Below are 26,644 nucleotides of genomic sequence, written 5' to 3' on the forward strand. Positions count from 1 at the left end.
TCAAGTATGAAATTGTGCGAACTATAAACAATGAATTACCAGATCGATTTCACTATTGGTTACTACGTATGCGAAGAAGATAAACATACTATTTCGGTCGATAAATTCTGCTCCTAAATTCTGCTTTATCAGTAATTTTTTTGTGTTTAATAAGATCTATTTTAGGTTGCTGATTACCAATAATCGTAAGTAGCTTAGCTGGAGACACTGCAGTGATAACTTGTTCACTCATATATAGTATAGATTTGCATTGGCCGCTCTAATTAAAAGTTTCTGAGCCAAACGATTTACCTCTCGATTAATATTTGCGCTGATCTTTCTCTTCCTGCGTGCTATTAGTTCATGTTGTGGTTCTCACCTAATACATGCAAAGTCCCCCAAATGATAGTTTACTAAATTTGTTATGGTAGACGTCTATCCAATAATTTTTCTTTCAGACTTGCTAGCATTCTATGCTTCAAACGTTTCCTTCAAATCCAGGATAATTATATTATTTTCTGTCCATCGATCAGCTGCCTCCAAGTATTATTTAGACCCATGGATAATGCGCTTCCCTTATCCGATCATTCCAGGTACACGTACTGTGGTGTACTGCCATACTACTCCCTGATTCATCTAATAAAACTCTTTATAAACCTCAAGACCCATTTACCGAGAATTGGCAGCTCAAATGTAAGGAATTTTGCTTCGTAATTGGAAGAATGCTACTTAACGCCATAACAAATTAATATCTAAATTGGTTATGAAGTTTAATTATTTTAAGAGCTCTTGTCATCAGCTTCTGATGGCTAATTGTGACTCTGCTTTCGTCGTACTAAAGATCAATATATATCATATACGTTTCTCAACATAGTCAGCTAGAGGAAGTGGGCGTAATGAAGGTACAAGCGCAGTAGTTATCTAAATGGCGACATTTAGCTAATGAAGAATGTGATTCTTTATTTGCTTTAAATATTAGTCGCCCTTATATATAAGAGACGGTATACATACTGCCTCTGTTCAAGTCTGTCGAACAATGGAGTCCATTATCGATCTGCGTACATTCCTGAGGTGTCGGCCAATGTCCGGCCCTAATCCGGAGTGGGATACCGATCAAATAAGTTCACGTGAAATAGTTTATTGATTTTAGATCACTCTTGTTCGTAAATATAAAACACGAGATTTTTATGAAGGATCATTTTTGCAATGAAATCGCAGTCACAGATTCTAAAGACTGCAAAATCCCTATATACTGGCGTCTATTAAGAAATAAGAATCGAAACTTATTTGCAATAAATTAGTCAAAATAGGTACTAGACACATTTGCAATGAACAAACGACATGCAAGTCTCCCATTACGTGGTTTATTGCACTTGACAAAAATACTGTACCTCCTGAACGAGACTTGTTCAGGATGGCAATATACACTTAATTGATATTCATATTAATGGACACGTTGCTACTATTATTAGTTCTTGCTATAGCTAATAAAACATCTGAACGAAATGTAATGAAAATAACCGTTATCATCGTCACCCTTATCGTTTTGACAGGCAGATTCATGGTGGATGATTAGTTAATACCTTATATCAAACCATTTGAGATTCATTGATTCACTTTTGATATTCATGCCGCAACGGGCGGTCCTAGACGCAGTGTACAACTTCCCTGAACAACCGCAGGTGGCAATCATGTATAGACGGTAACTTCGAATAACCGTGAGTCATTATTTAGGAATAATCATCTTGACCCCGCTACATCTGGGTCAGTTGGCTATTTTTGGCAAACAATCGTTATGATCAAACCAAGTTAAATTAATATTAAGTAAGGTTAATTATATATGATAACTTTAATTAAGATATAATGCGAGAAAACGCTGCAAGTTGTAAGGTAACATTTATTGATGCCAATGATTGATCTATATATGTACAAAATGTATTAATGGGGCTATGATTAGTCACATACGTTTAGGTCACACCGTTCTATTGATAACTGTATGTCTACTGACATTTTAAGCTCACACAGGATGGTATGAATCAAAGAAAATTTCTAATTCATCAATGCATTATGCGTAAGGGCCAAGGGCAAGAGAAGATCCTGTTCGAGTATTGTGTAAATTTCAAAAAGGCCATTGCGACATAAAAGGCAGTATCACTCATATAAGGAATGCATATTTTTCAAATGCATGCATATAACAGCGCAGACTTGACAGTTAAAATATAAGACGCAAGTATATCACGTGAAATTAAAATGTTTTGATTCATTTTCATATTAAGCGTTTGCATGGGTTTTAACAACTCTTATATGATCGTTGAATATCAAATGTAGGACCAATGTATGAATAAAAAGTATACTAGTTTTCTTTATTAATAAATTAATAAGAGATCACACCGATCTGCATATACCCAATCAGATTAAAATCGAAGACTTCCTGGCCTCAAGTGCTCGGAGATGCCGTAAACCATTCCGTATAGACGATTACAAGTTATTAAAGCATATTTTTTAATTACATTAAAATTGTTGTATTTTATCTAAATTCTATAATCCACAGTAAATGAGTGGCATGAACGAATAAAAGAAGCCTGGTGGCGTACTCATCGTGAGAAATTTTTGTCCTTTTTAATGAGGTAAAAGACATTTAGTAGAACAGAGATAAATACTGTCCCGTGTACTATAGAGATTAAACCATTTTTTTTACAAGCTTTCACAAGTAATCAGACCTCTTCTGAGATTGCAAATGTATATACTTGTCAAAAGAGCTTACACAGAACTGAGAAAATAAGTTTGAATGATTAAACCAGTCGAAAACAAGCCACAACTCCAATATTTGTTATAAGCTATTCCTTAATTAGAATGTGGTCTTCGATAGAATGAGAAATTGTCACGCACAGTTAGACTAGCAGAAGATTTGTGTTTTACTGCGAGTGTCAAATATGAAGCTGCGCACATGTTCTCAACAACGAAATTAAAATTGTTGGAGAAGTTAAATTCCTGTTATAACTCCCTAACAGACGAGCAATTAGGGGTTTACTTCAAGTAATTTAATTTGCCTTAATTCTGGCAAACATCTATTATGCGAACTAAATGTATATAAGTCGCACAATCAAAAATGATAAAGGATAAAAAAAAACTGACAGGTTTTCTGACTAAAGACATCTCTAAATTTATTATCGCCTGTCGACATGTTAAAGCTGATTTGAGATCTACACTACAATCTGATTTTAATAAGTAAAATCGAGCGATTAGTCATACCAAATACTTATCATGCTAAATAAATCCTAAGGACTTCTTTGAATAAGTTGATGAGAACGAATCATAGCTTAAAAACGTTTTAATCAATGCAAGAGACTACGTTAATGACGTTCGCAATATCCTATACACTTTGCTGATCCATTTGTTCGATTTCGAGTAACTCTTCTGATGAGATTATCACCTGTACAACAACATAGAATTATATCGAAGTTAAAGCAATGGAGTGGTTCTATTTGCAGTGAAGCTTACAATAGCTGGCCCTTCTTTTGGAAAAAAACGTTGATATGGCAATTCTCCATTTGAATCTATCAAAAGAAAAAAATTCAGCTAGCAACAGAACAAAAGTAACTAGCAGCTGTTGGCGTATCACGAAGTTCGTTACAACGCGAAGAAAATACAACGAAGACGACGCTTGGGGTGTTTATAATACAAATTCATGAAGGAGACATACGAACGACCAAAGTGTGCGGGTGAAGGGGTTGAAAAGTTCACCCAATATGCCGCTTCTGAAAGATTATTTAAACGTGGATCTAAATCTAAAATTAGGGCGTTAGTCTCCTAGGGATATTGAAAAGATGTGATCTGTCCTGATGTAGGAATTATTTTACAGACCAGAGTTGAATATCTCATCTGTTACCGCAAAGGTGTAGCGGCGTTGGAAAAGAGTACATTGACACGTGCTTGTCGGCAATGTATTAGCAACTGCAAAGTTATTTCCGGCCGTGGCCTGTAGTCTGCAAGCAATCGAATATTCAATAAATGACCAAGTTCATATAACACGTAAGTGCATAGCAATTATATTTCAGTACTCGCCTCTTCTACATTCGTTGAGGTACCAGTTGTCGCCTCAATGGCCACAAAAAGACTGCCACGATTTTTAGCGGCAGAAGTGCCAACTGACGGGCACAACTCTTCGCTATTTTCGATAATATTTAGTTCGGTTCGGTCAGATTGTCCGTGCTTCTGCAATAGAAAGTCGAGGGTAAGCTCCTAAGCATTTGCTGAACTTCGCTGTTTTGATCGTAAGCGGTTATATGGCTTACGTACCTTTTGATGTGTTCTCATTGACCACTCAGTGAGGAATCGTCGTCTGCAACGAGGACACGTAAAACGAGAATGCCCTACTTCAGGATGGCTTTGTCGTATGTGGACAGTTAGAGATGACTCGAAGGAAAATTCGGCTGTACATATTGAGCAAGCATACGCTTTAATATCGGAATATCTGTGCATTCGAAGATGCATCTGGAATACAGCCCATGAAACGATCTGTACAGGACAGTATGGACAGCTACGGTAAACCACCTGCTGAAGCGCTTGGCAAAGACGATAGCGGTGTACCAAATAAGCCCCCTGAAACATTTTCAAGAAAAATATCAAATACCTAGATCAATCGCAGGTGCATAATTATTTGAGTATATCTGTATACATATTTAGATACTAACTTCGTTCAAACAGTTACGTTTCAGGTAGTAGACAGTTCCCCAAAATAGTACATCTGTGCTTTAGTTGGTCATAACTTAGACGGACTGAGTTCAAGTCTGAGTCAATGAAAAACAAACACTAAGAACCAGCTGTTCATGTGCTGGTAATTACGCCATTTGCACTGAGGCGGAAAATGACATTTTCTTTGCATTACCCATAACAATATTTGTATATAAAAATACATCTGGGATGCGTCATACTTATTCACACACTAATTCTTTCGCATCATGATATTAAAAATATGGAGACTTTGCGATGCTATTTTTGTACTGGGCTCAAAACCCCTTAGCACTAATAACAAAGCTAAATAATGTGCCCCTTCCCTGATGTAGCAATCGACCGAAGCAAGACAAGTATTGAGCAAGACATACTGGGCCCTGGAAGCTTCTGGAGCAGCGCCTGCAGCGGTACCTCCAACAACTGGTCCGTTCCGTGCGACGAAGATAGTTACAAGGCTGGTATGGCCAACCTTTGAAGGCATTTGGTGATTGAAGATGAGGATTTGCATTACGAATCTTACACCTTTTGAACTTTTTAACGTCGGTAGCTTTTGATATCGAGGTATAGTTCTGAAATATGACATTTAAATATGCATATATAAAAAAATACTTAACTTAAGAAAAAGCAACTGTTATTTTACGATACGTCCTAGCAAGTACGATTGAAAATCGGTCAGATCTGCAGTCGATATGAACACTTGATCTATCGCCACTTCCTATATACTTTTTCTTACAGTACTCAAATAAAATGGCCGATCCTTGAAAACGTTATTATCCTCATACTAATAATAATAAGAAACTTAGATTTTGATGGCGCTAACTTCAGTGGCAACCTAATAACGTTTAAACGTGTGAATTTATAACAAAATTACAAACGTCAACTTGACCAGCCGAGGTACGTTTAGTTTTAATGGTCAGTATACTGCAAATACAATTAAGATATTTTAGGTTTTCTTATTCTGTTGAGTTTCGGCTACACACATTTGCGCATCCATCCCGAAAAAATTAGAGTGATAATTATTAAAAGGCGCTGCTCATATACAACTGATCACAGACCAACACCAGACCAACTGACCGATAAATCGTCTATCGAAAATTACTACGAACGCCCAACAAATTGTAATTTTCAGGGAATACACACACTGTGCGTAAATGTATAGGACCATTTGCGCTGCAGAACACTGTAGGAAAAATGTAACGCATTAATCTTAACACACGCAAGTGCTTCAAAGACGCATTGCTTTTTAATTAACTATACTAAATATAGTAACAGTCCGCTGCATATAGAAAACTACCATAACTATACGATAATCCTTTAGGTTAGTGCGATACGAACCTCTAACATTTGTTTTTCAGGGTTTTTGTTATGGTGTTCTCGTTTTCCATAGCCGGGTATAATCTTACTGCTGGTAAACAAAGTATGAACTGTGTCTTTAGCCTGGGACGCTATCTCTTCACCAACAGACTGCGTGCACTGTTCGTTTTCGTGCGCGGACCTGTCGTTTGTTCTGGAAGCTGTTCGCGCATCGCATCGACTATTATTTGGTGCTACGGTATGTTGGACTCGGACGTGTTTTAAAGCTTGAAAACGTTCCGAAAAGCCCTGAAAGGAAGTCATGAACACGTTAGCTCCCTAATGCAGGCGTCTTAGTCTCGGAATCTAAAAAAGATCCAAACAAACAGCCGACTGAGCTTCTCGTCGCCGATTCATACCTCTGGACAAAAGCTGCTTTCACGTAATTGTAATTGTGTTTCCATCGAAGAACAATACTTACAGAAAAATCTGCTTGTTTAGAGGAATGGTAATTCCACTGAATCCATTAAATAGTATCCGCACGTGCATTATAAGGGAAGAACTAATTACAGAATGTGGATGACCTCAATATCCTTGTCATCAGTGTTAAAAAAACTCTTTGCTGAAGTGGTTAACTTGCTCAACTTTTTAAAGATCGGTAAGATGATGCTTGCGGAAACGGGTTCTGTAATTGCCCATATCTAATGTAATTTTATTGCTTTAGCACTGTCATTGTTAAAATAGTACTGGTACGCAACATCTAAATCTCTTTATTGCTGCTATGTTCACACACCTTACCACAGACGTCGCACTTGAATGGCCAAATTCCTGTATGGCTCGCCTGGTGGCGAATAAAAGTTTTTCGGGAATACGTCATGTGCGAGCAGTGTTGACAAGCATAATACTTCATTGTGGGACCCACCTAAATATGTGAGAAACCATAAACAATAATTATAGTTTTCCTTATTAGTAATACAGGAATCCAAACTAAACGTAAGTTCATAAAGAGGGGATGCAGATTTTATACAGATTAACCTGAACTATTACATTCATGGTAATTTTTGCTCTGATCGACCAAAATTTGACGTTTATTATTTTACTTATTGAATATAATCTCAGGTAAATGTAATGAAAACAGTGCTCTTAGAATAATTTGTTGATTCCTCAATTAATTGTTTAGGGTAGGACAAGCCACCGTGCGCTGTGTTTGCCAGTGTACAGAGAACGATTACCACTAACCAAAAAAAGCAGGGCTGTCACAATTTTACGCGATTTTCTAAGTATACACACACAAACACACGATACTTAATAGTCTACATAAATATTCACTGTATCCTCTGTCTCTACATATTAAAGGAGATTAAGGTCGTTACTCGGAAAGTAACGGCAAATCGATTTACAGTGGTATATGTCTAGTCGACGAACAAATGACGCGTATCTGTTACTTCAATTTATCATTAATTTAATATAATGTAGATATAAACTAACCGTTCCATCAGGTAGAATTGCCTCCCCGCGCTCATTCACGTCCGGCACGATTTTGTGGCCGTTTAGAAGATGCTGGAGCAGTTCTCTCGTCGTAAAGAACGCCATCGAGCACAAATTGCATGCATAACGTTTTGGACTCTGTGGAATATAAATGAGTGAGTGTATGCACCACTAAGCAACTCACAGTTAAAAATTATACTTTAGTTTAGTAATAAAAATAGATAAACTATAAAACTAACGGGTCAAATTATCTGTGCGAGCTACGAATAATAGTTTTTTCATATTCGAATGAAACTGGAATTGGTACTTACCCCTTGGTGAACACGACTTTCGTGTCGGTGTCTCTGCACCGGTAGAGCAAACGTCTTATCGCAATACGTGCAAGGAAAACGTTCAGATCCATGTTTCGCTGAACATGTAAGTTGACATTTGCATTTATCTGTTAAACTTTGTAACTAAATAAAATATTTTGTGCGTATACTTCCTGAAAAACTGCATATTGCACTATATCAGAAACACCGGTACGAAGTCATAAGAATGCTACAACGTCGATCAACACGATAGCAATATAGAGTAGTATCTAAATACTTTCTGCATATGGTCTAAGCATATAATATGTTATGTCGAAGGGAACATATATATAGGGTCGCATTAAGATCCATACCTTTAATATGGTATCGTAACGCTGCTTTTGTTGCATAGCCTTCATTGCATTCTGTGCAGTACCACATCCTGTATAATGAAGGGAAAACACGCAGAGAAAACACTTGACTTTATCGCTAATAGGAATTATTGAAAGAAAATAATGTAACGGTTGATAGCAATTATAAAAACGCATCGGCATGTATCCAGCTGAAAATAATAGGGTCATTAATAATAGCAGGATTATCAACCTCGAAACATTGGTTCTACGTGATCAATTTGCTGACTGAGAGACGCAGACTAACCTATGAATCTGCCCATCTTGAGGGTGGATCGAACGCATGTGATCGGCCAGAGCTTTCTGAGAAGAGAAGCCCCTAAAACATATCTGGCAAGATGGTCTTCGGGCGCATTCATTTCCTACAAAATTCATTTTTAAAGATACAGTACTTCTTTAGCAAAGCAAATATTCCATCATACATAGGATGTAAACATATCCTTCTTACTTGTTAAGGTTTAAAAATCCAGTAATGATAGACATTATAATCTTAATGATAACTGTTAAGAAATTTTTTTAATATTATATAGTAACATAAATCGATAGCTCATACATTTGGCCTCAGTCTTAATAATGAGACAAATCTTTAATGCTTAAAAAAATAGTAGTAATAATAATAATATTATCAATTATACAAATAATAATACTTTACAAATTTCCTTTTTCTAAAAATATATTCACAAAAATTAATTTGATTTTTAAACATTTATAAAATTTGATAGATGTAAAATGTTTAATAAAATGTATATCAATAATAGAACTCTAAACCTCTTTTTTACATAAAGAGTTATTTTGCATTAGATTTTTAAAATGTTTTCATTAAAAAATTTTGGATTTATTAAGTAGCTTAACAGAATGAAAGCAAATATGTTAATTAATAATATGACTCAAATAATATAAGCCAAATTCATCATGACCACATAAGAAATAAACGACTCTTAAGGGCAATTTAATATGCATTGACGAACCTAACCTTTGGAAGCTAAATGATTGGCAAATCGTTTTTGTGTAGAAAATTTTTTGCCGCAGTGAGGACAATATAGTGAGCGACAGTGATCTGAGTGGATCTGAAATAGAATGTAGCGTCTTTTATCATAAACCCCTGATAACTTTGTTATATTACAAAGAGTATTTTGATTATGCGTTTCGTCATGTGCTTCAGTCAGATTAGCTTTTTATTCTGCTGGACCCATACAGAGGCTAGTTATCATGCACTAGGTTACGGACCGTGATCTCATACATAACTAACCTTCTGCTGTCAATATTGAATTTTAACTACGACATAAGGAGTGAACGAAAGACTTTGGGGTTGACATAACTTCGTCACCTATCGTTTAAAGTTAAAAGTTTTCTGAACATGGTGATCATAATATTTATACGCACTTATGGTAATTTTTTCCGGATAACTTTTGGCTAAGGCTTAACCTCTCATTCCAATGTACATTTAACAGAACTGTATTTTGTAACGCACTAGGATCTTGAATACTTACAAGTTTGCAGTGACGGAGAAGTTCCACAGGATCATGATAAACTTGCGAGCAATGGTTACATGACATTTGCGGATGTCCTGAGGGGTCTGAACTAGCTTCCGTCAAGAAAGAGAAGTGAGCTACGCTCACATACACCAGAAAAACCTTATTTGTTAATTCGTTTATTATAACTGGATCCGTTAAGAAAAAGCTTGACCTGAAAGCGGTAAACTTTGTGTTTAAAACAAAAAAATTTTTTCTGAGGAGGATGTTCTACGAGAAGGAGACCCATGTGTAATTAACCCATCGAAAATGTTTGTATTCATATTGTTGTACAGTAATACATTTGTACATCAAAACAAAATTTCTCTATTCTTGCCAAAGATATGAACCTGTGTGACATTCGAGTATATGATTTCGGAGCTGAGATATGGACAAATGAACTTTATCGCATTGAGGACATCTGTCAGTTAGCTGTTCGTGATGCAGTCGGAGCATGTGAGACTCTGGAACCAGAAGATAACATTAATACACTAAATCCAGTCACGCAACTCCATCTAAAAAGCACAGTCCGTCTACAATTTACACTTATTACTTAATAGTCTCTAATAGAACCGAAGCCAATTCTTGTTGATCCTCGTCGAAGTTAATGTGTCGCAAAGTCGCGGGTCATCTACATATTTTCCTAAACGGAGCTATATATAAAGCGGCCATATACATAGTATTAATGCAAGAAAGTTATCAATTAAAAAGTGTTGTCAACAGCCTACTCTAGAAATACATACATATATGATATACACTCCATTTACACCACATACACCGATAAAGGATGTAGCGATTCCATATTGTAAAAGGTGATAATACCCAGTTTTGTCTGTAAGCTGAAGACCGCGTTGCAGATAGGGCAAGTAAGAAGCAGGCCTTTTTTTGTGACAAGGTTCGATCCAGGGCGGCAGGTAGAACCAGCCAGCAATTCACGCACCGTTGCAGGTCGTTCCGACTGCTGAGTTATTCCGTGAGCTTCGTTGGTCTTCTCATCTGGTTAAAGTTAAAATTACACATTAACTTTAATGAAAACTCTCAAATGTCTACAGGTATAACAGGTATACACTTCTATATATATAATATATAAGTGTCTACAAGTATACACTTCTGAATGCAAATAGCGTGACAAATTAATATGCTTCCGTTTTGTTTGTTAGAATTAATGAAGTGTTCGAAATTATGCATATTTCTGACATTAATAGCAAGCAGAATTACAAAATGTGTCTTATTAATTTAGCCCACATAATAAATGTCCAAAAAATCTATTTTTTTAATCTACTTGCTATGTATACCTATTATAATATTTGTCGTAAACGTATTTTACCCTCCAGCGGTGGTGCTAAGAAATTCCTGTTTAACATGAGGCTATTTAGATATACTGTCCGTCCAAATGAGATGAACTGAAAAAAACGTTCAGTACATGAAATCTGGTAAACTTTTACTGCTTTTATGCGAACAAGACTCTAGAGTATTAGCACACACCTGTTGAGCGGTACCGTTGGTCTTTTCGGTGGGTTTTCTGAAGTTCAACTTCTCCAGGTTGAGCTTTATGAGTTCTCCGATGCGCTCCCAAACCTTTTACGGTATGGAATTTCTTATGGCACATCTCGCATTCAGCTGCGAATTTTTTAGGTGTCATCGTGCAGTCACTGACACAGTTTGTCACGCCTGAGGTTGTTCTGGTGGTTTCCAAATGACTCCGAAGATGTTCTTTGAAGGTGGCAAGCTTTTGAAAAAACGTCGCTCGTTCACAATATGAACATCTCAAAGGACCATCCACCAGGTGTTCGCTGGACATAAAGCGAAATAAGTAAGGTATTAGATACTTTCCGGGGCGTCAGCATAACATCATATGTATATCATACAAACGCCGGAGCAAGCAAACGTGGACGACCATGCACAAAGCACTCGTCGTAGACCCGCCACATCTCGTCGTTCGTAACATTAGTAGGTACAATAATTCTGACAAATTTTTAAATTGGAAAGCTGAAAATTATTTGGTGGAGTTCTACGCATTCTATGCGTTGATACTTCGATGTTAAAGTAAAATCATATATATAGGTACATACAGTTGTAACACGAATGATGTTAAAGTGGACAAGTGAATATAGTAAATATAAAACATTACTTCGGAAGCGCGAGACAGCACTGACTAATGCATTTACTGAATCCTCAACCATAAAGATTTATACATGCACCATACCCCTTGTTAAAAATAATAGCCTCACCGATAATGTATATTCAGCTGTTGAAAATTGTGCGTTTCTATTCGACATACGGCACAGATAAACGATGACGTCCAAGGCTGAAATGTAACATAGACTGTTCAGTAAATTTAATCTAGTTTTATTCGCACTTAAGTTACACGAAGAAGAAATAAATGGTAAAAAAATTAGGACATTAGGGCATCTCTGCTTCCATACAGTTTACTTACATTTTGTCGAGAACGTACAAGTTCTTCAACACGAAACTGAGTTTGAGGTAAATTGGTATCTACACGCAATGATGCCGTCTCTTTGACGGTTTTTAAACTGAAATAAATATAAGAAATATTCATTCAATATACCGATCTGTATGAGGTATTCAGTGAGTTATAGAAACCTAACAGAAACTAGTATAACTTCAGTTCCTAACCAGTTGCGCAATCTCGCTTTTCTTTGTAGTGTAAATTTTTATTTCAATATCAAAGCATATGTCAAAATAAAATAAAAATATACATTTAAATAAGGTTTTTAGTGTCTTTCTCACGCTTTAGGATTTAATCAAAGCTTGAAATTATCTAAAGTCAATTTTTCTAATACTTTCTTGTTTGTTTTGAAATATACGTTGCAAGCTATGTGTGGAGGCAAAAAAAAAGAGACAAATCGCAGGAAAACGACCTTCCCACAAAACCGTTGTCTGCTTATGAATCTTTGCGGATGAAAGACATGCAAAACTCTTTTTCATTAAAATTAACAATAAAACCACAAAAACGCATTTCTTGGAACTAATAAACTTACTAAGCTATCTTTGACTAAATTTTCTGTTTGTGTAATTCTCTGATGATGTTTGTGTAATGATATTGAATATCAAGGTAAAAGCACACTTAATGTCAAAAAAGATATGCATATCTCTTTAAATTGCCTGAGGACAACTAGAAAAACCAATCTTTTCTTTTATTATACCAGATTATCATGAACTTGATTAAATGAATTCATGTTAATTTGTTTTCTCTTTTTTTGCTTGTGTTTGTGTTATTACTCAGAGGCGTTGCAGCTGGCTCTGAATATCCCGTAGGCGTATCACAAACCGAGATGTCAAATTGTTAATAAATATATACAGCTAAATCTAATAAAGTACATATCCGGCCACTGAATTCAATTTAAAGTTAAACCTTGACTAATAATGTTCGCAAACAATAATGTTTTCCAGTAAAATACTTTACACAACTTACCCTTGCGGTACCTGATTTTCCTGTAGGACCTCGACCAGGTCGGAATTAATAGAGTCCACGGAGTCGTCCACCACGAATACGACTGATAAGCAGGGTGTTCCTTCGTTTAAGTGAAGTCGAAACGCGCTCGACTGCTTTCGTACCATCAACCTCACGCAGCTATCCATATTTGAATCAACTAAGCATCGCGTATAATATTATTTTTAAATTAGCGCGAATATTATATGGATTCTGGCATTCTCAACACGATATGTCCGCTATATTGTGTCAGGATGAGTTGTTTCATATTTTGAATTATATTGATTGACAGACAAGCAGAAATAGTACAATTAAGGTGATCATATTCAAACGATTCCTTGCGGATCTAAAAACTTGTGGCAGATTCTAAAAGATCAAAATATTCTTATATTAAACTCTGCTTGAAACATCGAGTACAAATATAATCTAAGGTGGTGGAACGGGCGGCTACCTCGGGGCAAATCTGCTTTCTCAAGGTCTTGTTTAACGCTACCATGTGGGTGGCATAATGCACTTATGCGTTAAACACTAATTAATTTATACTATCCGTTTTGAATGTACAGGTAAGCGTGTTTAGTTTGCGCTTGGTGTAGACTGGGATTCGTATTGTAGATTGTAGCCCAAAGGTAGGCAATGCCCTAATTTTGCGTTTTCATCCAAGTCTTAAACATCGTTGTATTTCGAAGAAGCGACCATAAGGATGCATGAATTTTTTTATGAACTATATTATTCATAAGAAATTTTGTATCGGAAACACAAATGATGATTTCTGTTTCCGACGCGATGTCATGTTTTATTACTAGGATGGGTTTTTCACTTTTAATAGATTTAACATGGTTCAAACCAGTATCAAAGAATTATACGATTAGAGTGAATAGGAAAGCTACATTGGTCAAGCGCCTACATTTTGCTACTGCGTAATTGTGTTTGTTAGTGTATTTTGGTTGCTGGCAAAGCTGTCGCCAGCAATATAGTTTTCAAGCATAACTCTCCTCTAAACCGAACTCATTTATATTTAAAAATTCTAGCAACCACCATAACCATTAGGTTGAAAGCCCAACCAATGAATTAGCTGTTATCTCTTCTTACGAGCCCCCAGCTAAAAGCCGTGCAGTATCCTAATAGGATATGCCATTGTACTCCTCAAAAAATTACTCGATTATTTACGTACACCAAAATCATCGAGAAACGCAAAAAACTGCATTCAAACTCGTTGATACACTGCGATTTCCCAGGTGTCGCGATTATATTCTATATGTTCGCCTTGAAACTCTGCCTACTATGAAAATTTACTACGTGTAATGGATTTCATGGTAGTACGTAGGATCTTTCTAAGGTTCGTTTACGTAGTACTCGAACATTGATTAGTCATCGGTCGATTATCTTGAACATATCTGATTCTCAGCCATGTAGATGAAATGTTTAATTCGTTAAATATTCAATTAAGACAAAAGCTTATGGAAATACACATATGTTAAAAAGTAGAAACTACTGGGCACCATTCAGGTTATGAAAATTAATGAAAAAAAAAAAACGTTGTATTGTTTAAAAGGCTCGTATCTAAAGGCGACTCTATAAGTAATGCTTCGCAACTCTGTTGTATTTAAAAGGAGGCCACATTTAGCTAATTGCTGATACATTTCTATGAAGACGCTCCCGTAACATCCAGTCAGAGTGTAGCTTTTTATTGTGATGCCGAACGTAATGATTATTAGATGCACAACAATTGTTGAAAAACAAAATGAGAAATAAGAAAGCTTGCTTGAAAAATTCACTACATTTGACTACACTAAATTTCACTTCCTATACTTTTAAGCAAAGCTACTTGACTATTTGGCTAGCAACGCCATTTTGTGTTAATGTACGATTCTTTTCATCTTCAATAGAAAACGAATTACCTTTATTAGACACTTTAAAATAGATAGATTTATTTGAAACGTTTAATATATGCCCAGACGCTTACTACGTGACGCCGGCACAGTCACCCTGAAGGAGTAACAGTTATCGATAATTAATACCTCTGTTGTAAAAACATAAAAATATAGCCCCAGCTTCTTACTTACCCCAGCTTCTTACTGTGTGCACCATGCAGAACGACACAGAACTGCGGTAAGCAACCAAGACACGATAAAAGTCAAAAATAATAATAATAATAATAATAGTGCTTCCTACAAAAACTCATTACACTCGGTTACAAGTTTTTCTAGTACTTTGCGCTCAGCGAAATCGAATGTTTTGATTTGTAGATCCACTGTCTCATCCCAGTCATATGGTAGCATAACATAGAAGCTTTAGTTCTCCTCCACACAGTCAGCTTAATGCGATCGATGTTTTCTAGCAGCTTCTTACTTTGTATTATTACAGACTGTGTGAGCGCATAATATAAAGAATAGAACTGGAATTACTTTTGCCACACCAAGAGTTTCTCTCCCTTACGAAATACCTTTAACATGTGTGCTGTAGTGAGGCTCTGGTAGCAAGCTTCTATGCCGAGCGGCGTGCAGAAAAGCGATACCGTTATTCAACGGTTGTTGCACCTTTCGTATTGATAGCTGAAGTGCTTTTGCTGAGGTGCTCAGATCGCGCACCGTTGCGACTAGAGCCGTGGCGCGAAGTCTGACGCCAGTCAGTACCGATGGCAAGTGACCGTTATATGTGCTAAATGTTAGCTAACGGGAAAAAGAACTCCCGATTTACCCCTTTGACTGTAAGATAACGGCAAGCGTCCCCTCCGCAATAGAGTGTATTTATGTGCGTGTGTGTGTGTGTGTGTGTGTGTGTGTAAATTTTTACAGTGCTTGTTAATGCTTTTATAATTCCTGTATTTAGAAATGTAGAAGTGTATCATCGCATCTGTGTGCTTGTACCTAATTGCATTGCATGCTTCGTAGTTTATGTAAACGGTATGAAACACGTAGGGAAGCGCTCTATTGTACGAATGAAAAGTAAAAATTGTGTCTCAGTGCATAGTAACTTATGTGCAAGGACACCCTTTCTTGAGCAGCAGTTTCTATGCCATTTTTAAAGAAAAAATATATCTTTTAGACGTAAAAATTGGTATGATCGTTTGGCAATATCTCCTTCACAAAATAAATCGAACTCAATTAATATTGATCTGAAATATATGCGGACATAAAAACAATGGTTAGAAGCATGCGTCTACATCGCGCTTCATCGAGCATAGAACGCAATCGTACCTGTTTTGGTATCATTTGGGGAAGACTGTCTACGGGTCATCACATGACTTATATTTCTGCTTGTCGCTGTGTTACTCTATATTATTGCTTGATCTTTTATAGTGCGAATGCTTTACAGTTAGAAATTATAGGATATAAAGTATCGTTAACTTAGTTGACTAACCTCCGATAGTTTATCAAGTATTACAGATACCAACCTATGAGAAAATCACTACTTGGTTATAGAATGACAATGGGAAAGGTATACTTTCCCAAATCTTTCATCTACTTTTCGACAAAAATGAGCTTCACCTGCAGTAATCCAAGAAAAAGATCATCTGTCCTCATGAAAAGTATATTGCCGCACTTGGGGTCTAACATGGACGTCTAATACATGTAGTTATAACCTGCTGACTCATATCGCTGGAGTTTTTAGAATTTTCTTCAATAAGCGACGAAGTTCTGTCTTATCAGTGAACACAAATATAATTTTTCACCGGCGTGCTACTACTTCTAAAATTATTTAACGCTTTCGATATTCTATTATTTTCCAATTATATTACTGATTGATTGAATTATATTTGTTCGATTCTTTTAAATTAGTGATCAGAACTACTCTGACCCACAACGTGTAAACAGAGAAAAATGAAAGTTAGCTTTATTACGATACAAAGCTATCAGAACTCTACATAAACAAGGAGACTATTCGATTCTTTATCAAACTACTAGTGCCATTGATATGTATCCGTTATTTAAATAGCATATGTACACTTAAAATTTATAGATTAGAGTCGTATCTTTTGAAAATTCAAAGCCTTTGTTGACGATTTTAACTGTACAACTGCCAAGACATATCTTTGTGGGAGTCCCGGTGTTCGATAAAGGAAATGTTTTGGGGCATAATGTGAGCACCTAGTTTCGTCATCCCACACATAGTATTTTTCTGGTACATGAGTTGAAAAACCGACATTGCTAATATGTGAGAAAAATTTATCACTATTTGGCCTAACGCGTTGGCTATATATTAGGCTGAAAAAATGCGTTTTTTTTCTACTAAATGCAAAACCCCACATTTTTCATTCCTGTAACAATAACTTCATTATTGTGTATCTCCGCAATATTTCATGGTTTTTTTTTCTCATCTCTCCACCAAATAATGTATGCCGTCTCACTAACGGGTAGTGGGTTTAGTCTCAAAATAGTTTTTCAGTTACGTTTTGATGTTAAGGTTAGAAAAATGCGGAAAAAACAAAGCGAACAAAAGAAACTAAAATCCGACCTTCCCTTCTAAGTCTAGAAAAACAGCTTTAACGAAGTTTTTCGTGCATGGCCTCGCTTGTCATGGAGCAGGATTATCTGACGTCGTTTGCTGGTTTCTTTGTTAGATAGCGCAGTCTAGTCTACACAACTTTCCCATAAAAATGTCTCTACTTCCCAATGAATTCAATTCCGAATGGATCAGGCCCTAACAGTCCTAACAAACGCAGAGTTGTGTTCAGAGAGTTTATGAAATGCCCAAGCGACAAATTTCAGTGCAAACCCGAGGATTTGAAGTTAGCACACTTTACAGCAGTCGTGTGGCTGCTGGTTTTCGGTCAATTCCCGAGATGTCTGTACGCTTTCTTCCTTTAAAAGTGGCGGTAGATGGGCGTCATCGAACTCAAACGATCGACCAGGGCAAAGAACATTTTCCACGTCTTCGACACCGTTTTAAAACTTGGCAAACCACTCTTGAACAGCCCTTTCAGCAATAGCGTCGCTACCGAAGACAAAATAAATATCTCAAGCTGTTTTGGCAGCATTTTAGCCTTTACGAAATGCATAACACAGAAGATGTTGACGAAGCATTTTTTTCCACCTGTAGCAGCCATCTTTGACGACTTCCTTTGAGTTGAAATTACACTCAGAACATGCTATTGTCACGATAGATCCAAGTCAGAGGATAAAACGTGAAAACAATCGACGGATTATACTGATCGCTTGCGCTTATCCTGTAGTGCTCTAGAGTAGATAATGCAAGAAACCTTCAGTTAGGTTTAAATTATACTTAATATTTTATTGGCACAATTTTATCTCTGATATGTAATGTGGTAAATTCCTACTTTGCATCGTACTTAAGCTAAGAACAATGCTCGAAAAATGTCGTACTTATGAAAAATGCTTACCTGGTTTTTACGTTCGGCAGTGCCGTTAAGTTATTCTCAGACAGGTGGCATCCAACACGAAAACACACGGCTACATTTCAAACCCAGACCACTTCTCGTGTTTACCTAGTTTAATAAACAAACACGTTACCAACGCACCATCAGTCCAATAGATAGTACGTATTGTAAAAATAGAAAATTCCCATCGACCATGGGTTACCTATAGAGTAAATTAATTGAAGAAAAGGTAGGCAAATTCCTACGGACGATATAACGTTTTTATATATAACGTAAAGAAATTTTTAGCTCATTAGTAATTTATTCAATAATTTCGACATGATATATAAATGAACGACACATACGTTAGAGTTTAAATCGTGAAACGTTTATTCTAATTTTTCCTATTATTGCAGGTGAGTCGACATCTTCTCATCATCAAAACAGCCATTCGATTAAGATTCACATCACAATCTAAAAGCAACCACTCACTGAGTTTATTGATATTTTCACAAGCAGAAAATAAAAATGTAATTGTAATGCTTAGGACTCTGAACTACTTACTTTCGTACCTTTCACAGAGCAATAAGTTTGCAAGGTCTTGTTCACTGACAGCGCTCTGATATATGTTGAAACGCTTCAAAAGTTTTCGAACAGATAACTGCCTAGAGACGCGATCGCGGTTTTCATTGACGGTCAATAGTCATCAACTAGTCTTTTTATGCGGTAGTCAAGTAGTTTTTAATAAAGCTACTTGACCACCGCATAGATAATAATAATAATAACTAATTGAAATTAAATTTGTCGGTCTTTTTAAAGACTCTTCTTTATCTTTCCAGTTACGACAGTTCGACGGTTTGTGGTTCAAAACATCCATTCGCGCTCCATTTAACTGACCATAGTAATATATAGCAGTTAATAGAAACATTTCTAAGCCATACCTACTAATATTTACTGTATCCACTGAGTGAGTACGGTTAAATGAATCCAAATTCTAATTTAACCGATCGTGGCTCGAACAATAACGCCAAACATCACGTGTACGCGTTACTATAGCAAATCAAGTTATACATGACGATTAGGGCGTTTAAGTTCCGTTAGCGAAATACCTATAGTGTTGGTTAAAGCATATGGACTTCATGTAAAATTTTAATGCGCAATTAGTGCCCACATAAAAGATTTTGTTACGAAGCTCAAAAGACATCCTAGCGTGTATTTTTTTCCAAAATTTAAGAAACGAATTTGTTTTTCAGAGTGGTTCATTACAACAACAAGAAATGGTAGCCCATCCGAAGCATCCTCTCCTATTGCGGTGAAGGAAGAAATTCCAGATGATGAAGATGTTCCCAATGTTCGTACGCTATTTTAAGGCCTTTTTGAATTTATCAAACCAACCGTTTACCCAATTCATCATTGATTGTTTCTGGGGTAGGAAGCTAACCTCCATTATTTACATACTGTATTGGGATAGACCTGTAAAATGCTGTAAAGATTTTTCAAATAAGAATTCCCATGTTTAGCTGCAAACATACATAATATTGTTATTATTTCTATATTACCCAGTACTTTACCGATCAAATGAAAAAGATTTTAGACTGCCGGTTCGCTCGGTTGCGCAACAAAATAACATCACATTTGCAGTCGCAGTGTGTCGTAGCTGGCCGAATAGAGAGAGTAACAGAGTTCATAATTCTAGCTTGTTAGTCTAACTAACAAAGCCTTTTGTGTGCTATTGTCCCTGGCGTACGAACCTTGAAAATGGAAAGAAACTGGTCATTGCTGAGGATGACCCAGAGGTTCCGGAGCAGCAGGATTTAATTGACAGTGCCGCGATGAGTCTTTCGCATAGTCCAAGCAAGCCTATTATCGACGCCACCATGGACTCGAATGGGTTCATTACATGCAACCACTGCGAGTATAAATGCAGGAATCCTCAAACGATACGGTAACTAACATGATCAATTCACGGCATATTTAACGTTTTGATTGTAGCTGTGATGAACTTTTGCAGTATTATCACTTTAATTGCATTTTCGTAAGCACTGCGATTAGCCACAAGCTGTTTCCCAATTAGGCAAATATGCATTTAACAAACCTGCCAAGGATCTTACAAGCTAGAGATAACAGTAAAAAATAGACAGAACCTAGTCGTAATAATTATTCTTTTTCAGATACCACATGTACAAGCATCAACCAGGTGTAAAAAAACCATTCCAGTGCCCTTATTGCCAATTTTCAGCGTACATGCGCTCTCACTTGGCCAACCATATCCTAATTCACACCGGCGAACGACCCCAGGCTTGCCCGCTGTGCAGCTACCGAGCGAGAGAGAGAACTGCGTTGAAAAGGCACCTAAAAGCTAGACACAAAGTTGAATCTCTCTTGTTATCGCCGCAAGGCTTCTCTAAGCATTAGTAACAAAAGTGGCGTTGATTATAGCTAATCTTTTATAGTTCGGGAAGGATTAACACCTCATCATTTTAACGGAATTTATATAACGTACAATTTGTCGACAGTTAGTAACACCCGCTTTGTTAGGTGTCAAATGAGTTGTATTAGTCTGGAGCATATACAAATGTATAATTATTACTGTAACACAAAGTTGTTTTAAGAAAATATGGGCCTAGCTCCGATTTAGGTTATTGAAATGCATTTTCTTATTTGCAGCAGGATGGGTGCTTAATGGTTGATGATGTTTTCTTTCTTTTTTACCTAGTCAATGCAATAGACCCTCAGTGTATAATGTGCTCTCGAAAATCCCATCAGAAGCTTTGGTGCGTCTATTTAAATAAGTTATATGCCAGTCGAAACGAACAGTTAGATTTAAATACAGAATGTAATTACAAAACTGCTTGCAGATCTTCAAGCTAAAGCATCAACTAAGCATTTGTACCGTCTTCTCATACCTATCTTGGGGCTGAAAAATCCGTCAACGAAAGAAATTTATGTAATAAGTAGTTTTCCTGCGCAGCTGATGATGTTAAAACAGTTTCAATAGCTATTCAATCACTGTTTTTTTATGAAACCTAATTAAAAAAGGTGTTTGTAACTAAAATGCTGCATCTGTGTTGGCGCTCTTTTTTTCTACATAAAGATTAAAATCATGGAACAATCGATTCCACAAAAATAACTTGTTAGAAGGTTAGATTGGGTTAACCAAAAAAAGGCAAAATTTCGGATTTCGGCGTCGTACAGCTGCGCATTGATTTTGTTCGTTGAATCTTCGAAACACCGTTTACTCTGTGAGAAACATAATATTTTATTTTAGAGAGTTATAATACACATAGTATGAGTGAATTTTGTATATATGCTATGCTACCTTTTGAATGGTCTTTGAGATAACCGTCTCGCACACATTTATTACTCCGAGAACAGGTTTGTCAATATTTAGCGCCGTTTCTGTCATAAATGGGAAACGCAGAATCTTTTAATGGACATTATGCCCTAGCAACCATCTAAGCTTTACTGTATTTTTCATTCTACCTGTTCTTTCTCTTATGATTGTTATTAAACAGGTACTTCTTATAAACTCATGTGTTATGTTGGAGTTCAAAATGACTCTAGATATTCAATGACAAATTCATTGCATAATATTATATATATATATATATATATATATATAGAGGGTCATAGGCAGACATATCTTTGTATTTTAGTCATGCAGGTGGAAACATGTAGATATTTTCTCATATTTCTAAAACGCCGTATATAATATAAAAATGTTGCTCAGTCATTAATATACCAAAGATATTATAAACAAAGGCGGCTGTCTCTGTGTTGCTGTCAAAGTTGGGACCACGAATCGGAGCATCGCGTCATAAAAGCAAATACAGTTTACTAATGAGAATAAACCAAAATGTATCGAAAAAATAATCAACGTATTATTTTTTATTGTATGTGTTTCATTATTATAAAGCTGGCAATTTTTTTCGTTCCTCTTATTCGATAAGGTATACAAGAGTTGCTCGCAAAGCTTTCAGTCAAATTTATCACGCGCTTGATATAAACACACCGATAGCAAGATTTCCAAGGGGATCAATTAAGTGAATCGAAAACTTGCTCAAACATGCAACTTCAAAGTGCCATTGTATCAATATATAATAAGGGACTGGTTAAAATGTCACTGTTTAAGAAAAAATCGCATCTCGCCAGGTTCTAATAACGGTGTGAGGTCCAGCTTGCTTGATGAAAATTTTTCCTTAAAATAGCCCAATCGCTGTAAAAAAAATTCGGCAATATGTATATATATTTTCAATTGTTTTTGATTTCCTTTTTAGTAAAACAGCTCAGAAAATGAGCCTCTTATTTTCTCACAGTGATTATTTGTTCGATCTGCAAATGTCGTATACGAGCCTTTCGTTATGTGATGGTACAGGTAGAGTCAAATGGTCAACATGAATTTCGTACTTAGTTTTCGTGTGTATTATACATGAATTCTTATTGGTTCAGCATCGAGTACGCTTATTCTGGACTTACAGACACTGAAATGTTTTGTCCCAGAACGTCCTTCGTTAAGCTGTTTTTCAGACGTTCGTACATCTAATGTTGACAAATACACATATATACCGTAACAACCTGTACTGTGATTAGGTCTAAAATGGCATCTTTTAATGTAGCAAATCATCTTTGAGCAACTCTCATAGGCAAATATCTGGACTGTTACGGTAGCGAAATATAGTATCTGTCGAAAATGCACTTCCTTTCATCAGGAGCATCTATTTTTAAAATTCGAATTAAAAATAAAATTTTGTCCCCAACCCAGCATATTTATAACAGGGACCTATGGAATACAGCAAGCGCTATAGAATTGTCAAAGTAAAGAGGAAGGGCAACATTTGAGAGAAGAACCATTAACATAATAAATACATACACTCGATCTATGTAATAATTGTTAACAAATGTTTGTTGTCGATTATTATTATTGTCAATGCACGACATATGTCTATACAGCTGATTGGGTCCATGAGTAAACTTCATTAGCTGTTATCGAAAACGACTTACCACTTAAACATTACCACTTCAAGTTGGATTGTACCGAGGTGCTCACTATTAAATTTAGTTCGCTTAAATTCGATCTGTCTCTTAGCTGTTAGCCTTAATCAAGTAAAAATTTATTTTCCTAACGTTTACAATGCCTGCTTTCTAATTTTACGAATTGACTAACATGAAATGTCGAAGTTGCTATTTAGTAAACAAAGCTCGGCTGCTGTAAAATTATACTTCGTTTGCTACAGATTTGACATTTTTCGTAAAGGCTATTTTGTTTTTATTGTGGATTCATATTGTACTAAGCGAAGGCATACCTTGCAAGGCGAGGACAGATTCCAAATGAAATTGATTATTTTGATCTCCTTATGCTGAGCCTGATGGGCCGACGCAAGAGTCTGACATGTGTCTAACGCAATGTGGTCATTCTTATTCTAAATAGTCGCATATTTGTTCTTTGTCTGTTATCTACACCTCTACATAATGTAGGTGTTTCACGATCATCATCAATGTCAGATTAGTGCGGGAAAGCCGTCGTTTAGTTGGCCTAGTACGCACGCGTTCAATATAATTAAGACCGTCTAGAAGAATTTACCTGGCGCTGCTCGCACTAGCTGTGATGTTCATACATATGTGAACGACTACCTCCTATTTCACCCAGCTGAGGACAGATTGCATGCTAAACCCGAATGAGCCCACTAAGGGCACCTAAACCACTTCCATGGCAGCCATCTTTCAAGTTACCCATACGGCTGTACGCGATAAGTGCTACGTATCATTATTGTCTGCTGGTTTCGAAGGCTTTCGTCGAAAATTTCCTGTGTGTTCACATAAACATGTTTTCATTCAAATCCAGTGTACGGCAGCTAGAGACTAACGCAGACAGGTAATTAGCTATATTCCTCAACATGCTGATGACACCCCTTATATTATAAATAAACATTTCTACAAGCGTTTAAACATAGGTGCATTACTTAGCTTCTAGAAGTACTAAGAAGCAATACAAGAAGCATGTAATGTAAATATTTTGCAACAGCATTGAGTGTTAGGGCTGAGAAACGCATGTCTTCACCGATAAAAGGGTAAAAAATCGGTATCAAAATATGATCACCTCCGGAAGATTATCCTCAGAAGCAAGAGTTTACCAGATCTCTCAAGCAGAGGTATCGCACAACATCAGAAGACTAAAAATTCAATTCACTTCAATCTAAAAAGGGGTACTATGAGTGTCGGTAATGACGGGAGACAACACTTTAACAGCACACGTTATTTCGTTTGAGGAGTTCTCACACTTGTGGCCGATTTTAAGGCATTCGGGCGCAGTGCCCTCAGTTAATCTGACGCATCCACCATTGTCGTTCCGATGTACTTGTGGAATTGCCCGGCATTTGGCTGATGATGAAACCACTTCTGCTGTCGCAGATAGCTTTTAAAGTGGTATCTGGATTTGTAGTAGTCGGTGCCATTTTTTCAGTATGTCTTTGTATGACGCTTGAAATCATCATGGCCAGCAGACATTACCACCATCCTCTTGAAGTTTTATGAGGTAGCTGGCAATATACGTTATAAGGTTGTAACTGCTCCTTATGGAAGTTCAGAAAGAAGTTGCTCAAGCTATTATTTTAGGTGTTATATATGCTCGTTTTAATAGTGATAGTAATGAATAAGCAGATGGTTTAAACTTGATGAATCATCAAATAATCTATTGTACTAAAATCATAGTTTTGCATAGATAAAATGTTAGTAGAGTTACAAAAACCTTCTCTTTTATTTATAGTGATGCTTAATTATGGCCATGCCCGTTATATTCTAACGTCATTGTGGCGTTTTGAGTTACTCTCACGCTTATTTTTTTTGAAAACCTTCTGTTTGCAGGGTTGGTAGCCTATAAAAAAAAAATAAAAGTATAAGAGCTCCCTGATTACTGAGATAGGTTTTAAGAAGAAGAGAAGTTGCTGAACTCAAGAAATAAAGTACTTTCCCGCCTACGACGCTCCAGACACGGAAAGTGACGGCAAGCAACGGTCTACATTGAACTGTTATTGATATTTGGTTCACTGCAATATTGGTTTAGCCGGTATAGCAAAATAATAACGTGACATTTTGGTGGAGTATCTTATCGTTGTTCTACACGTGAGATTTGTTCCTCTCGATGGTTTTGTGCACCTCGATAACGGCCACTATCGTTCGTATGAGACTGACCTACAGTTCGTTTCGTACAAATCATACCAGCCCAGGTGCCTTGATGAAGATGTATGTATCATATTGGAGCATATATGAATTATGTGTCTGTCCTTCTTTAACATGATCGATTATTGACTAAGTCGCGCACAGTCGCACAGAGCTTGCCCGCGAGATGACCTTCAATGAGTATACTGACTATAATTCAATCGATACGCTTCAAAGCAGCGATGCGCGCGAATCAGCTATTTTCATTTTCTCGTTATTGCTCTACATTTTCAAATGTTTATGTCCGTTAAAATTTCGCTACATGAAGTTGTTGCTAAGAGCTATTTCGAAGACTACGCGTGGATTTTTTTTTTAGTGTTTTCACTCTTATTTCTCTGCGGAATTATCACCTATTTATGGATAGGTAGTCGCCTTATGCAGACTCTCTACTCGTTAGCAAATAACATCGAACTGTTTATTACTCGTGGAACGCAAGGACTTCCCAATGATTGTCGAAGTGATTTCACAAGAAGTAGAAAAATTATTGAACTAACTAACAAACTGTGCTCGCTGCATAAAAGTAACTGATGATGATATAGCCATGGTCTGAATTCAGGTACACTGCGGGTAGTCTATCTTGCTTATTGTGTGCAGACGCGCTTGTCCAGAATTGTCACATTTTTCCTTCGGAATAAACCTGCAACAGAAATTTTTAACCTACATATTTTTTGTGTATGGTCGGTTAGAGTTTAAACTCAGTCAGACGATCATTTCACTGTAACATAAATAAAAAAAAACGTTCTCGACTTTGACCACACCCGCGATGCTCTAATGGCTATTATTCTACAATTCAAAAAAAAACCAGAGCAGACAATGGTAGTACAGGATGGAAGTGTTTCTTATAATGCTTTTTCCAATATTCATACATTAGCAACGCCAGCAGCAGCAGCAGCAGCTGCTGCTATAGGCGCTGTATCAATCGGATTTGCCCTAGTTTGAGCTAATAGCAATGT

General features: G+C 36.6%; 3 protein-coding genes and 1 long non-coding RNA gene across 10 annotated transcripts in view; 3 read left to right on the forward strand and 1 right to left on the reverse strand.

Moving 5' to 3' along the window:
* Nucleotides 1-835, forward strand: part of LOC111251158 (EEF1A lysine methyltransferase 4-like) — a 10,631-nt gene extending 9,796 nt beyond the window's left edge. Inside the window, exon 8 of the mRNA XM_086991613.1 lies at nucleotides 573-835. The gene's annotated coding sequence lies outside the window, so the exon portion shown is untranslated. The remainder of the gene's footprint in view (nucleotides 1-572) is intronic.
* Nucleotides 1-18,592, reverse strand: part of LOC111251156 (uncharacterized) — an 18,959-nt gene extending 367 nt beyond the window's left edge. The window contains exons 1-19 of one of the 7 annotated variants that reach the window (XM_086991605.1): nucleotides 15,223-15,410; nucleotides 13,142-13,319; nucleotides 12,143-12,239; nucleotides 11,937-12,013; nucleotides 11,191-11,498; nucleotides 10,528-10,701; nucleotides 10,056-10,169; nucleotides 9,685-9,803; nucleotides 9,168-9,261; nucleotides 8,442-8,556; nucleotides 8,159-8,226; nucleotides 7,806-7,903; nucleotides 7,495-7,632; nucleotides 6,800-6,928; nucleotides 6,049-6,315; nucleotides 5,085-5,282; nucleotides 4,279-4,581; nucleotides 4,045-4,194; nucleotides 991-1,070 (exon numbers count right to left, since the gene is read on the reverse strand). In XM_086991605.1, coding sequence (XP_086847731.1) covers nucleotides 1,026-1,070; nucleotides 4,045-4,194; nucleotides 4,279-4,581; nucleotides 5,085-5,282; nucleotides 6,049-6,315; nucleotides 6,800-6,928; nucleotides 7,495-7,632; nucleotides 7,806-7,903; nucleotides 8,159-8,226; nucleotides 8,442-8,556; nucleotides 9,168-9,261; nucleotides 9,685-9,803; nucleotides 10,056-10,169; nucleotides 10,528-10,701; nucleotides 11,191-11,498; nucleotides 11,937-12,013; nucleotides 12,143-12,239; nucleotides 13,142-13,319; nucleotides 15,223-15,247 — 2,697 coding nt within the window. In that variant the 5' untranslated portion in view covers nucleotides 15,248-15,410 and the 3' untranslated portion in view covers nucleotides 991-1,025. The other 6 variants (XM_022807490.2, XM_086991607.1, XM_086991604.1 and 3 more) reach the window with 6 other exon arrangements.
* Nucleotides 18,593-19,270: 678 nt separating this feature from the next.
* On the forward strand, nucleotides 19,271-22,349 carry LOC147755162 (uncharacterized). The gene is made up of 4 exons (XM_086991620.1): nucleotides 19,271-19,377; nucleotides 19,730-19,827; nucleotides 20,243-20,421; nucleotides 20,648-22,349. The coding sequence occupies exons 3-4, from the start codon at nucleotides 20,309-20,311 to the stop codon at nucleotides 20,889-20,891; spliced, it is 357 nt and encodes a 118-aa protein (XP_086847746.1). The 5' UTR covers nucleotides 19,271-19,377; nucleotides 19,730-19,827; nucleotides 20,243-20,308; the 3' UTR covers nucleotides 20,892-22,349.
* Nucleotides 22,350-23,936: 1,587 nt separating this feature from the next.
* LOC147755163 (uncharacterized) lies at nucleotides 23,937-26,448 on the forward strand. The gene is made up of 2 exons (XR_015329390.1): nucleotides 23,937-24,348; nucleotides 25,338-26,448. It is a non-coding gene; the product is annotated as an uncharacterized LOC147755163 (long non-coding RNA).
* The last annotated feature ends 196 nt before the right edge of the window (nucleotides 26,449-26,644 follow it).

This window comes from Varroa destructor, unplaced genomic scaffold (assembly GCF_002443255.2).
Source record: "Varroa destructor unplaced genomic scaffold, Vdes_3.0 BEIS01000005.1, whole genome shotgun sequence".
Taxonomy (NCBI): domain Eukaryota; kingdom Metazoa; phylum Arthropoda; class Arachnida; order Mesostigmata; family Varroidae; genus Varroa; species Varroa destructor.